This window comes from Apodemus sylvaticus, chromosome 1, assembly GCF_947179515.1.
Source record: "Apodemus sylvaticus chromosome 1, mApoSyl1.1, whole genome shotgun sequence".
NCBI classification, from domain to species: Eukaryota; Metazoa; Chordata; class Mammalia; order Rodentia; family Muridae; genus Apodemus; species Apodemus sylvaticus.
In genome coordinates this window covers 184,462,792-184,479,121 of record NC_067472.1, presented here as the reverse complement: position 1 = coordinate 184,479,121, position 16,330 = coordinate 184,462,792, and the positions used below count along the sequence as shown (strand labels likewise).

At 50.2% G+C, this 16,330-nt stretch overlaps 2 protein-coding genes across 2 annotated transcripts; both read left to right on the top strand.

The window, feature by feature from the left end:
• Positions 1-422: 422 nt before the first annotated feature.
• Positions 423-1,793, top strand: Eid2 (EP300 interacting inhibitor of differentiation 2). Its single transcript, XM_052167749.1, has one exon. It carries the CDS (start codon positions 568-570, stop codon positions 1,276-1,278), a length of 711 nt encoding a protein of 236 aa, XP_052023709.1. The 5' UTR covers positions 423-567; the 3' UTR covers positions 1,279-1,793.
• Positions 1,794-11,308: 9,515 nt separating this feature from the next.
• Positions 11,309-13,073, top strand: Eid2b (EP300 interacting inhibitor of differentiation 2B). Its single transcript, XM_052179748.1, has one exon. The coding sequence runs from the start codon at positions 11,376-11,378 to the stop codon at positions 11,832-11,834; it is 459 nt and encodes a 152-aa protein (XP_052035708.1). The 5' UTR covers positions 11,309-11,375; the 3' UTR covers positions 11,835-13,073.
• The last annotated feature ends 3,257 nt before the right edge of the window (positions 13,074-16,330 follow it).

Genomic DNA, 16,330 nt, shown 5'->3' with positions numbered 1-16,330 from the left:
AAAAACACAACCAAGAGTCTAAAGATGTGGCTGCAAGGTTAAGCGTATTGGCTGCTCCGATAAAGATTCAATCCCAGCACCCAGGAGGGTTCCGTAACTCCAGTTCCAGAGGATCCAGCGCCCTCTTCTGGCTTCTGCTGGCATTGTATGTATGTATGCGGTGCACATTTAAACACGCAAGCAAACCATCATGTACATAAAATAAATGCATACAAATTAAAAAAAAAAACTCTTAAAGACTAATTTTAAAACTAAAATTAAATCTAGAAACTTAACCCGATTGGTAGAAATGTGAAATAGACCCCCACCCTTCAACAGAAAGGATGCAAAGGCTCTTCTGACAGCTGGGCAGCAATCTCAAGGCTCGCCAGCGAGTGCCCGGAGGACACGCGTGCGCACTGCTCCTCGGCTTCGCCGGTGGAGCTACGCCTGCGCAGACGGCGGGGCCCGCGACGCCCACCCGTGCGCACTGCGCTCGTGTCCGCGCCCTCGCGAGCACGCCCCGCGCCTCACTGTCCCGTTATCCCCGGGCCTCCGCGAGCAGCGGTGCTGACCCCGCGGTCCGACATGTCGCAGGTGCCCGCAGTCAGCAGCGTCCCGCGGACGGGCGCAGCAAGCGGCGACCGCGGGCTCCCGCAGGCCGAGGTAGGCGGCGGGCGGCGTGCGCTCCCGGCTCCGGCGCGACCTGAGGAGGTCCGGAGAGGCCCGATGGCGGCGGCCCGGGAAGGCCCCGCAGCCCCGGCGGCGGCCAGGGGAGGCCGGGTGGCTGCAGCCCGGGAAGGCAGGGCGGCGGAGGCGCGGGGAGGCCCCGCGGCGGCGGCCCGTGGCGGCGCGGCTGCCCGCGAAGGCCCGGTGGCGGCGGCGGCGGCGTCCAGGGAAGCCCGGATGGCGGAGGTGGCCCGGCTGCTGGGCGAGCCGCTGGAGGAGGAGGCTCCGGAGGGCAGGCCCCGCTCCAGGGCGGGCGGCCTGGCGGCGATGCCGTACATGCGCTTCCGCCACCCCCTCAGCGTCCTGGGCATCAATTACCAGCAGTTCCTGCGCCACTACCTGGAGAACTACCCGATCGCCCCCGGCCGGATCCAGGAGCTGGAGGAGCGCCGGCGGCGCTTCGTGGAGGCCTGCAGAGCCCGGGAGGCGGCCTTCGACATCGAGTACCTGCGCAACCCCCAGAGGGTGGATTTTGACATTTTAACGTTTACCATAGCCCTGACTGCGTCAGAGGTGATCAATCCTCTAATAGAAGAACTGGGTTGCGATAAGTTCATCCACAGAGAGTGAGGAGTCGGGCTGGGGGATGGGCACGGCACCAAGACCTCTGCATCCACGTGAAACCCCATCCTACGACTTGGTTTTCTTTTCAGTAATCAAAAGGATCTTGGGAGTGAGGCAGTGTTTCGTTGGAGGGAGGAAAAGCGCCAGAAAATTGGGGGGGAAATGTCGAAAGCATCGTAAGACTCCTCTACCATTATCTTGAGTTTATGATTGGTTGAGATTTCTTGTGTTATGGAAAATGTCCATCTTCGTGGCCTCGTTAATAAGGATGGTTTTGTAAAACTTTGAAGACTCAAAATTGCCAGTAGTAGAGCCCAGAACGAAGAAAGATCAACGTGAAGAGTTCAAACTGGTTTTAGGTCGAAGTTTATGTCAAGAACTTGACCTTGTCAGAACAGGCAAAGTCTTCATGTCGACAAGAGTGTATTAGTGTAAGATGGATTTTGTGTTTCTGAGACATTGCAAATGGCAAGCAACATAAATATTGTACATAGTACGTGATAAATCGTGTTTCAAACATACCAACTTTCTGGGATTTTATTTTCCACTTTTTAAAAGTTTTGTCTTGTTTTTGTTTTGTAATTCATTTGTTCATAAGCCCTGAGAATATGAAGGACAGGAAGTCTTTTGTCCTTCCCTCCTTGTCCCCATACCTCATGCAGCCGGTGAAGCAGTTTCCATCCTTATTTCGTTTTTTTATACACAATATTTTACTTCTTCGCAAAGCTGACATATTTTGGTTTGCGTATTGTGATTTATTATGAAAATACCTTGAAGAACCTTCCCAACCAGTGCACTTACCCCTTTGGGCTGTGTTTCGGTGGCTACCCTGTTAGGAACCAGGAATAAACTGATGGTGGTGGGCTGCTTACCATCCATTTCTCCTGGCAGGATGACGCCACCTCTGGTAGGCTGGCTCCTGTGCACGCCAGTGGGCCTGTGTGCGGGCGCGTACTGCTTCAGTTAGCACATTTTTTCACGTCTACCATCCCAAGGTGGAATAAGTCTTATACTTTATGATGTTATATACCTACTACTTTTTTTTTCCTCTTTAAGTTTCCATAAAATTAATGGTGCATCTTACTAGCTTTCTCTTTTGGGGGGGGGGTGGTTTCGAGACAGGGTTTCTCTGTGTAGCCCTGGCTGTCCTGGAGCTCACTCTGTAGACAAGGCTGGCCTCAAACTCAGAAATCCGCCTGTGACTGCCTCCCAAGTGCTGGGATTACAGGCGTGCGCCACCACCCCCCGGCTCTGACTAGCTTCTTATGCTCTTTGTACTTGGTGATACCTGTAGCCCAATTTCTAGAAGTGACAGTCCTGGGCCGAAGGCTTGCCTTTGTAACTTTACAGATGCAGCTAATTGGCCTCTTGGTGCTCCCAGGGGTGATCGATAAATGGATATTTTTTGACTGCCTAGCCAATATGCTTAGCCATCAGATGTACAGGGCTTACCAGATTGATGGTAGAAAAGAAAGATCAGTTCTAAGGTTTTTGTTTTAAGTTATCTTTTCATTTAAGAATAAAAAGGTGGCTCAAAATATATGTCAATGATAGCACACCTGCCTAGGGTCCCCAGTGAGGGGCTGGGGGCATGGCTCAATGGTAGACCCCCTGCCTAGAATCCCCCAGTGAGGGGCTGGGGGCGTGGCTCAGTGGTAGAGCCCTGCCTAGAATGTACAAGTCTCTTGGGTCTGAAACCCCACACCACAAAAATCTAGTTCCTTTTCCTCTCTCATGACTGTCCAGATTCTTTTTTTGTTTTTTTCAATTCAGTGTTTCTCTGTGTAGCCCCCGCTGTCCTCAAACTCAAGCGATCCCCTGCATCAGCCTCCCGAGTGCTGGGATTAAATGTGCGCCACCACTGCCCTCCTGACTGTCTACATTCTTTATCCATTTCTCCCCTTAATAATTTCCTTAATGAGCCAGGCGTGGTGGCGCACGCCTGTAATCCCAGCACTTGGGAGACAGAGGCAGGCGGATTTCTGTGTTCGAGGCCAGCCTGGTCTACAGAGTGAGTTCCAGGACAGCCAGGTCTGCACAGAGAAACCCTGTCTCAAAAAACAAAAACAAAAAATCCTTAATGGCTGTAGTATTAGCTGTAATAATGGCTGTAGTAGCTGGCTGTATATTAGCGACATTAGGTATGATAATAGTTTGTGATATGAGTTACAAATATATTTTTCTAGTTATTTGACTAGCTTTTCTGAAAGATTTTATTTTTATCCTCGATGTGGGTTCAGGGGATCAAATCAGGTCACCAGACTTGAGTCAACCAACCTACTTAGGTTTTTGTTTTTCCGTTTTCCCTAAATTGTGAAAGTTTTATCAGTGTATATGAGAGACTTTGGGGGGGGGGGTCATGGTTTGGTGTTTTTGGTTTGGTTTGGTTTTGTTTTTCCGATTTGGTTTTGTTTTGTTTTGTTTTGTTTTTTCCAGTTTGGTTTGATTGGTTGGTTTGGTTTTTTGGTTGGTTGGTTGGGTTGGGTTGGGTTGGTTTTTCAAGGCAGGGTTTCTCTGGAGATTTAATTTTTTATCTTTAACCATTTGGGATTTGTTCAAAGAATAATAGTGTTTCTGGTTATTTATGCTCAGTTTTACTTGGGGTGGGGATGAAACAGGAGCTCTCTATGTAGCCCTGGCTGTCCTGGATCTGAATAGATCAGGCTAGACTCAAATTCAGAGATGGCCTGCCCATCCTCCCGCGTGCTGGGAGTAAAGGTGTGACTCACCACTCTACGTTATTACTAGTTTTATTAGAATTACATTATGTATAACCTACGGATATCGCTGTCGTTAAGATACTGGTTTTAGATACCTTTTATTTTATAATAGAATACTCTGTTTTCAAGTGTTTAATGTGTCTGAGCTCTAGCCCCCATGTATGCTTGTTCACTCTGTGGGTGCAGTGCCTCAGGAAGCCAGAAGGGGGCATTGGATTCTTTGGAACTGGAATTTCGTGCAACCTTTGGGACGCTAGAAACCAGGCCTTTTCAAGGGCAGCAAAGGCCCTCGGCCTCTGATCCATCTCTCCAGCTTCTCAATCTTTTTGTTTTGTCATATTTGGTTCAAAAGAGAACCTCACTTTTAACCCGTGCTGGCCTGAAATTAAGGATTCACGTCTTGTCTTCCAGAGGCTGGGGTCGCAGGTGTGAGCTCCCACACAGGAAGGTAGGGAATTCCTCCAGCTAGGTGGAGTTGGTGCTTGCCTTTGCCCTCAATCCCTGATCTACTGGCCTATAGCCAGGGCTACTCGGAGAAACCGTCTCAATAAAATAAAATAAATGGTAAATAAAAAGATGCAGAAGTCTTTCTGTCCAAATGAGCTGTTTTCACGTTTTTTTAAAGATTTATTTATTTATTTTGTAAGTACACTATAGCTGTCTTCAGACACTCCAGAAGAAGGTATCAGATCTCATTGTGGATGGTTGTGAGCCACCATGTGGTTGCTGGGATTTGAACTTAGGACCTTCAGAAGAGCAGTCAGTGCCCTTAACCACCAGGCCATCTCTCCAGCCCCCTGTTTTCACATTTTTTTACTTTTATTTGGGGGTGGGGGGGTTTCGAGACAAGATCTCTCTGTGTAGTCCTGGCTGCCCTGGAACTTGCTCTGTAGACCAAGCCTAGAACTCCAGAGATCTGCCTGCTCCTGCCTCCTGCATGGCCTAAAGGTGTGAGCCACCACTGGCCAGCTGTTCTCATGTTTTTTAAAGACTTTATACACCAAGTAGTGGTACCTCATGCCTGTAATCCCCGAACATAGGATCACCAGAAGTTTGAGATTTGGCTAAATATCCTGGCCAAATAAATTTAAAAATAAAAACCAGGGCTGGGGGGTCAGCAGTCTGTAAAATACTTGTTTCACGAGGTTTGGCCCCCAACCCACACAGGAAGCATGAGGTGACACACTTGTAGCCCCAGCACACAGGATTCCTGAAGTTCTCTAACAAGCCAGCAGCCCTGGGTCCCCGCAAGACGCCTGTCTCAGAAGACAGATTGAACTGTCACAGAGAACACTGGGACTTGACCTCTAACCTCCACATAAACATGGCACCTTCACACACATGGAAACAAGCACACACACACACACACACACACGTAAAAACTTCTTTGTATCCTTGAGTATAAATGTTTTATTTGTAGAGTATTAATATTGTTAGATGAATTCACCTGAAACTGGTCTTTCCCAAGTCTAGTCGTTTGTTCCTAGATATTTCATCTGTCTGCCATGCTGTCTGCATGAATATTGTGTACTTTGAATGCAGGTGCTCAAGGAGGCCATAAGAGGGCGTCTGATGCCCTGGAACTGGAGTTTCAGAAGGCCGTGCGCTGCTGTGTGGGTGCTGGGAACTGAACCCAGAACCTGTAGAAGAACAGCCAGTGCTCTAACCACGGAGCCACCTCTCCAGCCCCATAATTTGTTGTTTTTTTTAACATGGTTATTTCTATTATACATTCTAAAAGCTTCTTCATCTCTTCAGAAATTATTAGTTCTTGCTCATTTCACAGATAACCCATCAATATGTTCAATTATGTTACTGTTTGTAGTTGTTCTAATGATTCTTCTCTGACTTTTCAGTGTATGTGTTCATGTGTATGGTGTACACATACATATATGTGCAGAGGCCAGGTGACCTCTGTCACTTTCCTTGAGACGGACTCTCACTGAACCTGGGGCTAAGCTGATGGCCTCCTGCTGTCTCTACCTCACAGAGGTGGGATTATAGCACATATGGCCCTCATGGGTGCAGTGTGATGGCCCTTATGGGTGCAGTGTGATGGCCCTCATGGGTGCAGTGTGATGGCCCTCATAGGTGCAGTGTGATGGCCCTCATGGGTGCAGTGTGATGGCCCTCATGGGTGCAGTGTGTGATGGCCCTCATGGGTACAGTGTGATGGCCCTCATGGGTGCAGTGTGATGGCCCTCATGGGTGCAGTGTGATGGCTCTCATGGGTGCAGTGTGATGGCCCTCATGGGTGCAGTGTGTGATGGCCCTCATGGGTGCAGTGTGATGGCCCTCATGGGTGCAGTGTGATGGCCCTCATGGGTGCAGTGTGATGGCCCTCATGGGTGCAGTGTGTGATGGCCCTCGTGGGTGCAGTGTGTAATGGCCCTCATGGGTGCAGTGTGATGGCCCTCATGGGTGCAGTGTGTGATGGCCCTCATGGGTGCAGTGTGATGGCCCTCATGGGTGCAGTGTGATGGCCCTCATGGGTGCAGTGTGTGATGGCCCTCATGGGTGCAGTGTGATGGCCCTCATGGGTGCAGTGTGTGATGGCCCTCATGGATGCAGTGTGATGGCCCTCATGGGTGCAGTGTGTGATGGCCCTCATGGGTGCAGTGTGATGGCCCTCATGGGTGCAGTGTGATGGCCCTCATGGGTGCAGTGTGTGATGGCCCTCATGGGTGCAGTGTGATGGCCCTCATGGGTGCAGTGTGATGGCCCTCATGGGTGCAGTGTGTGATGGCCCTCACGGGTGCAGTGTGTGATGGCTCTCATGGGTGCAGTCTGATGGCTCTCATGGGTGCAGTGTGATGGCTCTCATGGGTGCAGTGTGATGGCTCTCATGGGTGCAGTGTGATGGCCCTCATGGGTGCAGTGTGATGGCCCTCATGGGTGCAGTGTGATGGCCCTCATGGGTGCAGTGTGATGGCCCTCATGGGTGCAGTGTGATGGCTCTCATGGGTGCGGTGTGATGGCTCTCATGGGTGCGGTGTGATGGCCCTCATAGGTGCAGTGTGATGACCCTCGTGGGTGCAGTGTGTGATGGCCCTCGTGGGTGCAGTGTGTAATGGCCCTCATGGGTGCAGTGTGATGGCTCTCATGGGTGCGGTGTGATGGCTCTCATGGGTGCGGTGTGATGGCTCTCATGGGTGCAGTGTGATGGCCCTCATGGGTGCAGTGTGTGATGGCCCTCGTGGGTGCAGTGTGTGATGGCCCTCATGGGTGCAGTGTGATGGCCCTCGTGGGTGCAGTGTGATAGCCCTCATGGGTGCAGTGTGATGGCCCTCATGGGTGCAGTGTGATGGCTCTCATGGGTGCAGTGTGATGGCCCTCGTGGGTGCAGTGTGTGATGGCCCTCATGGGTGCAGTGTGATAGCCCTCGTGGGTGCAGTGTGTGATGGCCCTCATGGGTGCAGTGTGATGGCCCTCATGGGTGCAGTGTGATGACCCTCGTGAGTGCAGTGTGATGGCCCTCATGGGTGCAGTGTGTGATGGCCCTCGTGGGTGCAGTGTGATGGCTCTCATGGGTGCAGTGTGATGGCTCTCATGGGTGCAGTGTGATGGCCCTCATGGGTGCAGTGTGTGATGGCCCTCGTGGGTGCAGTGTGTGATGGCCCTCGTGGGTGCAGTGTGTGATGGCCTTCGTGGGTGCAGTGTGATGGCCCTCGTGGGTGCAGTGTGTGATGGCCCTCGTGGGTGCAGTGTGATGCCCTCGTGGGTGCAGTGTGATGGCCCTCGTGGGTGCAGTGTGATGGCTCTCATGGGTGCAGTGTGATGGCCCTCATGGGTGCAGTGTGATGGCTCTCGTGGGTGCAGTGTGATGCCCTCATGGGCGCAGTGTGTGATGGCCCTCGTGGGTGCAGTGTGTGATGGCCCTCATGGGTGCAGTGTGATGGCCCTCATGGGTGCAGTGTGTGATAGCCCTCGTGGGTGCAGTGTGTGATGGCTCTCATGGGTGCAGTGTGATGGCCCTCATGGGTGCAGTGTGTGATAGCCCTCATGGGTGCAGTGTGTGATAGCCAGTCTTGGTTGTCAAGTTGACTTACCTGGGGAAAGGAGCCCCAGGGAGGATTTTGGCCTTTGGGTAAATCTGTGGGGTATTTTCTTCATTGCTAACTGATGTAGAAAGGCCCAGCCTACTGTGGGCAGTGCTGTCTAGGGGAAGCAGTTGGACAAGGCAGAAGAGGGAACCAGTAAGCAGTGTTCCCCTGTGGTCTCTGCTTCATTTTCCGCCTTGAGTTTCCACCTTGGCTTCCCTTGGTGAAGGACTGGACCTTAGAGTTATAGCTCAAATAAACCCTTTCTTCCCCGTGTTTGTTTGGCCAGTGTTTTATAACAGCAACAGAAAACACCAGACCAAATGACAAGGGCTCTCACCGTGAGCCATCTCTCTGGCCCTCGGACTTTTTTTTTTTTTCATGTGCATTGACATTTTGTCTGTATGTATTTTTGTGTGAGATCCCTGGAACTGGATAGACACTTCTGAGCTGCCATGTAGGTGCTGGGACTTGAACCCAAGTCCTCTGGAAGAACAGTCAGTGTTCTTAACCACTGAGCCATCTCTCCAGCCACCCTCTGACTTCTGTTTATTGGCGCCTTGGCCACTGCATTCTATATAATGTGGTGAGTGATCATGACTTGTGAAAATTATTTCCATAGCGCTGTTGCTCTCACAAAGGGCCCAGGTTCAATTCCTAGCAATCACACAGCAGCTCACAATCACAGACATCTGTAATTCCAACTCGAGGGGATCTGAGCTCCTATTCTGGCCTGCACAGGCATCAGGCATGTATGCCTGCAAGCAAGACACTCATACAGAAAGCTGAAGATGGTTGTTGGGCTGTGGAGATGGCTCAGCTAGTAGGAGCACTGTCTGCTCAATCCTGACAACCAGAATCTGGAACCCAGCACCCATGCTGGGCAGCTCACACCACCCCACAACTCCGCTCCAATGGACCCAGTCCTCTGGCCGCCAAGGTCACCCACTGTCTGGCTGGTTTTGTGTGTCAACTTGACACTAGCTGGAGTTTTCACAGAGAAAGGAGCTTCAGGTGAGGAAGTGCCTCCATGAGATCCAGCTGTGAGGCATTTTCTCAATTAGTGATCAAGTGGGGAGGGCCCCTTGTGGGTGGCCAGTGTCATCCCTGGACTGGTAGTCTTGGGTTCTGTAAGAAAGCAGACTGAGCAAGCCAGGGGAAGCAAGCCAATAAGAAAGATCCCTGCATGGCCTCTGCATCAGCTCCTGCCTCCGAGTTTCTGCCCTGTGTGAGTTCCAGTCCTGCCTCCGAGTTTCTGCCCTGTGTGAGTTCCAGTCCTGACTTCCTTTGGTGATGAACAGCAATGTGGAAGTGTAAGCTGAATAAACCCTTTCCTCCCCAACTTGCTTCTTGGTCATAATGCTTTGTACAGGAATACAAATCCTAAGAGACACACACGTGTACATACACATTCACACAGAAATATATAAGCACACACATATAAGTGAAAAATAACATGTTTTTTTTTTAAAGAAAGTTTGTTGAAGCCGGGCAGTGGTGGCGCATGCCTGTAATCCCAGCACTCTGGGAGGCAGAGGCAGGCAGATTTCTGAGTTCGAGACCAGCCTGATCTACAGAGTGAGTTCCAGGACAGCCAGGGCTACACAGAGAAACCCTGTATGGGAAAAAAACAAACAAACAAACAAACAAACAAATCCAAATCCAAAAAAAAAAGTTTGTTGTATTTTGTCAAAGGCCTCCTCAGGTTATGAACATAGCGGACATGGTACAGCCTGTAATCCCAGCACAAAGGAGGCAGCAGCAGGAGGATGCTAAATTAGAGACCAACTCGTGCTTTGTAGCAAGTCCCTGTTTCAAAACCCAGAATCTACAAAAGTGACCCTAGGTTATGACAGATGCACCACGGTGAATTATGAAGTCATGTTGAGAATAACACAGCATGATCTTTTTTTTTTTTTCAAATTTACTGACAAGCATTTTTTTGTGGATATGACAGGGTCTCACTATGTGTAGCCCTGGCTGGACTGGAATTCTATGTAGACCAGGATGGCCTTGAACTCAGAAATCCGCCTGCCTCTTCAGAAATCAGCAGCCTCTTCCTCCCTCTGCCTCCCAAAGACTGGGGTTGCAGCTGTGCCCCACACCGACAGTTCTCTGTGTGTGTTTTTGAGATTACTGATGGGCAGGTGCAGCCACGGGAGAGCTACAACAGTGTATTGCACTCGAGTGAAGCAAAGCACTGCTGTGTGCTGGAAAGAGGCGTGGAAATGCCAAGAGAAACAGCTACAAGAACAGTGGCGGGGAGCAAAAATAGGGACCTTTCCTGAGAAGGGAACTTCTGGAGAAGATATGCCAGCAAGATGGATCACTAGGTAGAGGCGTTTGCATGCCAAACCTGAATTTGGATCCACATGGATCCTAAAAGTTACCTTCCAATCTCCATGCACTGGCCATGGCTGGAACATTCGTGCACACACAAAACTAAATGGAACACAGAAGCCAGAGTCAAGCACCACTCTTTCCTCTCCTCTTTCCTCCATCCCTCCCTTCTCTCTCTCTCTCTCTCTCTCTCTCTCTCTCTCTCTCTCTCTCTCTCCTCTGTCTCTCTGTTAAGGATCAAACCCAGGACCTTCCACCCTAGGCAAGTTCTTAACCAGTGAGCTATCTCTAGCCCAGTTCACAAACACCTTGTAACTCTAGTTCCAGGAGATCCGGTGCCCTCCTCTGATCTTCTTGGGATCCAGGCACACAGATGGTGTACATATATAGATACGTTACAATACACCCATACACGCGTGTGCTTGTTTGTTTTCTTGTTTGTTTTTTAAGACAGGGTTTTTCTGTAGACCAAGCTGGCCTCACACTCAGAGATCCACCTGCTTCTGCCCCCGGATGCTGGTATCAAAGGCGTGTGCCACCACCACTAATTCCAGTTTTCTGGAGGCAGAAGCAGACGGATCTCTGAGTGTATGTATGGGTTCTAGGCCAGCCAAGGGTACATGGACGCTGCTTCAAACTAATAGTGGTAAGAAGAAGAAGAAGAAGAAGAAGAAGAAGAAGAAGAAGAAGAAGAAGAAGAAGAAGAAGAAGAAGAAGAAGAAGAAGAAGAAGAAGAAGAAGAAGAAGAAGAAGAAGAACAACAACAACAACAACAACAACAACAACAACAACAACAACAACAACAACCATTGAAGTATGTGATGGGTCCAGAACTGGAGGCGGCCGTGGCGGTGATAGCACTTGACACCCCTAGAGGGCGATAGAGGTCCGGGCTCAGTACTTGCGCAGGCACTTTTGTTTTCCTGGGCGCCGAAACCCACGCATGCGCACGTCTTCACACTGCCGCCGGAGCCCGTGCTTCTGAGGGACTCAAAGATCCGCAATGTCCGAGCTGCCCGGAGAGAACTGGATCCCGGACCTGAGCCCCATGAACGGCGTCGGCGACATCCTGCCGGCGGGAGTGGGCGGAGGCAGCCGGGTCCCCGAAGTCCAGGAAGGGCCGCTGCTCAGAGCCGCCCCGCCCATGGCGCCGGCCCCGGACCTGGTTCCCGGGCAGTTCCCCGGCGGCTTGGCCGGCCTGATGGCGATCCCGCACGTCCACGCGCCGCTCCTCCTGCTGGAGCTGTACGAGCAGCGGATGTTCGAACACTACCTGCACACCAACCCCCTGATCCCCACCCGGCTGCTCCAGGCCATCCAGGAGCGCCGCCGGCTGTTCGTGGAGGGCTGCAGGGCCAGGGAGGCGGCCTTCGACGCCAACCCCCCGCAGATGGACTCGCACGCCCGCGCCTTCACGCTGGCGCTCACGGCCTCCGACGCCCGCGGCCCCACCGCCGACTGAGGGGTGGCCTTCTCTAACCCCAGCCCTCTGGACAGAGGAGGCCGGAGGATCCGGACTTGAAGGTCATCCTCCGCTATGTAGCGAGTTGGAGGCCAGCCTAGGCTACAGGAGACTCTGTCTTTTAAAAATAAAAAATAAAAATAAAAATAAAAGATCGGTGACCAGGAAGTCAGGTGACTCTTAGGATCAAGGGCAAAGGCAGATGTCTGGGCAGATGTCCTGAGGTGGGAGATCCAAGCCAGAATACAGCCACGGGCAGGGTGGATCGAAGCAGGCCCAGAAAGAGACGGACACTTGAAGCTTGAGGCTGACGCTTCTGACTTCCACCCTGTGACTGTCAGCAATCTTTCCCTCCCCTGCATTTGTTGAAAATCATGGTTGCTTCGCTGTGAAGGACGATGGTTTGGCAGAGATGAAGTCTAAGAATTACCGATGAAAAAGACCATAGAAACCAACGGAGGTGGGGGAAGAAACCAGGGAAGTGTGCTTGTTAGAGTCAGTGGCTCCTGGGTTTTATTGGAGTGACCTTTCAGAATTGGGGGTCGTCTCGTCACCATCTGACAAGCTCAATGTATCGTTAATTCTTGTGTTGGATGTTCTGTAGACGAGTTGTAAATATTCAGATAGGGGAAATCATGTATGTGTTGTGAGATGAATATTTTTCAAGACCTTGTGTAATTGTATCCATGTGGAAATAGATGAGTTAATATTTAAATGATACAGACACAAGACTCAAAACTAGCAAAAGATACTATGGGAAGTTAAACTTTTCTGCCAAATTGAAAACAGATTTGTTTTAGGGTGGGAAATTGTTTTCTGTAGGGTTTTCAAACCCATTTAATAAGGCGTACAGGAATCGGTACCAGTCTAGCTATCCCCCAGTTGCGGGTGCGGAGGGTGCAGCCCAAGCCTTCTTGCCCTGCTCCTGTTACTTCTGAGGCAAGGTAGGGTCTGGTTAAGGCTCAGTGCTTAAAGGTGTCTGCTGCTAAGTCTCATTACTGAATTTGATCCTGGGACCCACGTGGTGGAAGAAGAATCCACACCCATATCCTCCCAGCACCGCTGGTGCACATACACGTGCAATGTAAAAAAAGAAAAAAATCTACATAGTACATATATCAGCATCTTGGGTTTTTATGTTCAGTTATAATGGAAGTAATTCTATATCGGGTTTTCTTTAATGATTACTATTTAAGTCTGTATCTTAACATATTTAATGAACTATTTGTCTTCTGGACATCTGGATTGTTCAAAAATGTTTCCTCTTTGCTCTTTTAAAGACTCGTGAGTATGTGTGTGAGCCTGTTGGATGCATACGTGTGTACCATGTCCATGCAAGAGACTGAGGCGACCAGAAGAGGGTGTGGTCCCCAGAACTACCGGTTCAGGCAGCTGTGAGCCCCATGTTGGTTCTGGGAACTGAACCTACTCCACAGAGTCATCGCTCCTGTCTATTTTGGTGGTGGTGTTGGAAACAGGGTCTCTCTCTGTAGCTCTGGCTGGCCTAGAACCTGCTAAGTGGGTAAACCAGGCTAGCCTTGAACTCACAGAGATCCTCCTGCCTTGTACCTAGCTTCTCTGTGGGGGTTTTTGGGGTGGGGATGGGGGGAAAGGGGTTGTTTGGGGTTTGGGGGGGGGGGTTGTGAGATGGGGTTTTATGGACCAGGGGCTGATCACAAATTCCTTGCAGTTACAGGGCAAAAACCTTGGTGCTTTTCATATGTTCCCCCGCCCTCTTGGGGCCCCTGTTTACTTCCATTCACCAAGGAACTCTTGTGCCTCTTTCTCCACAACAGTCTTGGCTTTGGGAAAAACCCACAGTAAGACTGCACTTCGACCTGTCCATCTCGTTTACATTTCTCTGCAACAGGGGGGACTCTTCAATGTGTGAGGCCATTTGGCTTTCTTTTCCTGTGTGTCCTTAGCCTTTGTTTGCCAAATCCACATACAACTCACCAAAAAGGCAGTCCAAGATGGGTGTGATGGCACACACCTGTAACCTAAATACTCCAGAGGCTAAGACAGCAAGCAGGTCCAGAGTTTAAGCCAGGTATGGCCGGCAGCACAGCAGCAAGCAGATTATGAGTTTGAGACCAGCCTGATGTGCAGAAGTTCCAGAGTGACCATGGTTAGTTACCTAGTGAGATCTTCAAACAATAAAATGTCTAAAGTAGCCTGGGCAATTGAGCAGAGAACTAGAAAAAAATGCTCAGTGGGTAAGCAGCTTGCCAAGAAGGCTGGTGATCCCTGGAAGCCCGGGACACTGCAGGGGCTGCCCCCGCCAAAGGTGTCACCGCTACGCATGGTCCATTCCCACGGTCCATTCCCACACAGTATGCCTTTAACAGCTCACCCACCCCTCGGAAGCACAGGAAGGATGCTTTCCCCTGCGTTTGATCCTTCTGCCCTGCAGGGATGTTTATAGCTGGACGTGCTCAACCTTGGTGGTGGCCTGGCTGATTCATAATGGCCTTGCCACATGGAACCAAGTATAGTTGGCACCTCCGATCCCAGACTCAGAAAGCTAGTGCAACACGGTGGTGTTTGAGGCTGGCTGGACCCTTCATTGTGAGACCCTGTCTAGAAAGAAAAAAAAAATGTTGGCCACTGTGAATGATTACGGCGACATGCTGACATCTGTCTTCATGTGGGACATTTGGAGATCTGGGAGGACCTGGTCTTCAGAGCCTTGTTCTCTCCCCCATTTCTGCAGGAGAGGGGGCCAAGACAGGGTCTCCGTGTAGCCCTGGCTGTCCTGGAACTCCATACACCAGACTGGCCTCAAACTCAGAGATCCACCTGCCTCTGCCTCCTGAGTGCTGGGACTAAAGAAATGTGCCAATACCACCTGGACCGTTTTTTGGGTTTTTTTTTCCCCTATAATGCATCTTTAGGATCAATGTGACTATTTTTTACCAAAACGGGTGGCATTTTTATTTGGGTTGCATTGGATCTGTATGTGACTGACGCTTGGCATCTGTGCTGCATCTTCCTATGCAGTCGTGTGGTCCTTCTCAATTTGCTTCATGACCTTGTGTTTTAAAGCTTTTATAAGCTGGGCAGTGGTGGCACACGCCTGTAATCCCAGCACTTGGGAGGCAGAGACAGGCAGATTTCTCAGTTCGAGGCCAGCCTGGTCTATAGAGTGAGTTCCAGGACAGTCAGGGCTACACAGAGAAACCCTGTCTCAAAAAAAAAAAAAATCCAAAAAACAAACAAAAAAAGCCTTTACGGGTCTTGCATTATCTTTGCTAAGAACGTTTTGGGATTCGTGGCTGCTGTGAATGAGGCTCCGTTTGTAAACTGGATGCTTGCTAAGCACTCAGACTTACGTTTCTTTAAGGGAGGGCACCCATGCCAATGGCGAATGTGAGGCCAGCGGACCCCTATCATCATGAGGCTCCCAGTCATCCAGCGTGGCCAAGACACCACACCATCACACCGCACCATCTTGCCACCACCATCTCACAAATAAGCCGTATTTTTTTTTACTTACTTTTAAAATATTTACGCATATGAGTGTTCTGTCAGCATATCTGCAGAAGAGGGCATCAGATTCCATTATTACAGATGGTTGTGAGCCACCATGTGGTTGTTGGGAATTAAATTCAGGACCTCTGGAGGAGTGGCCAGTGCTCTTAACCAGTGAGCCATCTCTCCAACCCCCAATAAATCATATAGTTTAGATAGGATCTCAATACATAGGTAATAACCCTGGCTACCCTAGAACTCACTATGTAAACCAGGCTGGCTTCTAGTTCACAGAGATCTTGCTCAAATGCTGAGATCAAATGCATGTAACCCCACACTCAGGCAGTTTTTAAAAACTCAATACTTATACAGCATCCTATGTTTAAAAATTAGTGTGAGGGTGTGTGTGTGTGTGTGTGTGTGTGTTGCGGTAAATCTCCAACTCCAAAAAACCCAGTCAAAATAATCACAACTCAATTAATAGGAATACAAGCCACAGCCGGGCGGTGGTGGCGCACGCCTGTAATCCCAGCACTCTGGGAGGCAGAGGCAGGTGGATTTCTGAGTTCGAGGCCAGCCTGGTCTACAGAGTGAGTTCCAGGACAGCCAGGGCTACACAGAAAAACCCTGTCTTGAAAAAAACAAATCCAAAAAACAAACAAACAAAAAAGGAATACCAGCCACACGCCTACATTGGGCAGATCTCCCACCACACTACTCTATTTCCCATCTGTGAGATCTTTTATAACTTGTGGTTTCTCCAAGCCACGTGCTTCTGCTCTGTCTTCCTTCCACCTCCCTCCTTCCTCTCCCCCCCCCCTTCTCTACCAAACTTTTCAGCTCCACCTTCCCTCCTTCTGCCCAATCATCAGCTCTAGCCTTTATTTGAAAAGTTAAGGTGGGGAGAAGGTTCACAAGGCACCTGTATATGTGATTCACTCCTCATCTGCAGCCCCTCCCGGGAAAGCAGAATTAGCATCAAAATACAAGCCCAGTCCACAACACTTACCCTTTTCTGTCCAATT